This window comes from Lycium barbarum, chromosome 1 (genome assembly GCF_019175385.1).
Source record: "Lycium barbarum isolate Lr01 chromosome 1, ASM1917538v2, whole genome shotgun sequence".
Taxonomy (NCBI): domain Eukaryota; kingdom Viridiplantae; phylum Streptophyta; class Magnoliopsida; order Solanales; family Solanaceae; genus Lycium; species Lycium barbarum.
In genome coordinates this window covers 76,422,919-76,424,012 of record NC_083337.1, presented here as the reverse complement: position 1 = coordinate 76,424,012, position 1,094 = coordinate 76,422,919, and the positions used below count along the sequence as shown (strand labels likewise).

General features: G+C 36.7%; 1 protein-coding gene across 1 annotated transcript; it reads left to right on the top strand.

Annotated features, from left to right (window-relative positions):
* Nucleotides 1-288: 288 nt before the first annotated feature.
* On the top strand, nt 289-666 carry LOC132612498 (uncharacterized). The gene has a single exon (XM_060326653.1). The coding sequence runs from the start codon at nt 289-291 to the stop codon at nt 664-666; it is 378 nt and encodes a 125-aa protein (XP_060182636.1).
* Nucleotides 667-1,094: the final 428 nt, after the last annotated feature.

Genomic DNA, 1,094 nt, shown 5'->3' with positions numbered 1-1,094 from the left:
TATCAAGAATCAAGATTTAGCCTCTATGCAAATCCCAAAACAGGCAGCTTGGATGATTAGGAAGACTATACAAGTACGGAAGTACAGGCCAGCTCTAGGGGACATTGATATTATTGTCCATAAAGGGAAATTCCATCTTGCTACAGCCTATGTGAAGCTGAGAGGGGAGATTGTGGATGTCCCCTGGAATAGATTGCTATACCAAAATTTTGCTGAGCCTAAGCAGATTTTTAATGGCTGAACTTGCATGGAAGCTTAAGAACAAAGGATAAGTTGATAAGTTGGGGGATGACTGTTAGTGCAGACTGTGTACTATGCAATTCCATGGCAGAAATGAGGGAGCATTTATTTTTTGAGTGCACCTTTGTAAGGGACTTATGGCACAGATTACTAAAATGGCTGAAATGGGATAGGCAGATTCAAAGCTGGGACCTGGAATGGCAATGGGTGAAGAAGATGTCCAGAGGAAAGCACCCTAAAAGAGCACTGTTGAAGGCAAGCTTGGCTACTGTGGTGTATGGAACATGGGTTGAGAGAAACAACATGATATTCAAGCAGAAAGCTGCACAAGGGGACCATCTATTGCGGCAAATGAAGCTACATATTTGTACTAGAGTGAGATATAGTCAAGCTATATTTAGCTATATTTGTTCCCTGGGAAATTAGGATGCTTTGGACTGGTTAGTAGGTACAGAATTATTGGATAGTGTAAGGTTGATAACAATTGGATAGTGTAAGGTTGATAGCAGTAGGAGGCTAGACTGGGTTCCGGGGTTTTTTTTAAGAAGGGTTGGACTGGTTATGTCCTCCCATGCTATGTAATATCTACTTGGTGATTGAAATAAAATATTCCTTTAATTGCCAAAAAAAAAAAAAAAAACTTATTCGCGCTTTATATTTAAATCTATCCAATTTATATATGATGTTTAAATCATTCCAATTTAAATTATAAGTAATATATATATATATATATTCACCTTAATTTATGATTTAACCATGACAAATTAATATTATTCAATTTAAACACCAAATATGAGTAGGTTTCATCGAATACCAAAAAAGTCTACAATTTAGAAGAAGAAGCCTACCAAATA

What these genes read in the sequence shown, in the direction of transcription:
- LOC132612498 (XM_060326653.1), top strand. Translation starts at nt 289, where the DNA reads ATGACTGTTAGTGCAGACTGTGTACTATGCAATTCCATGGCAGAAATG.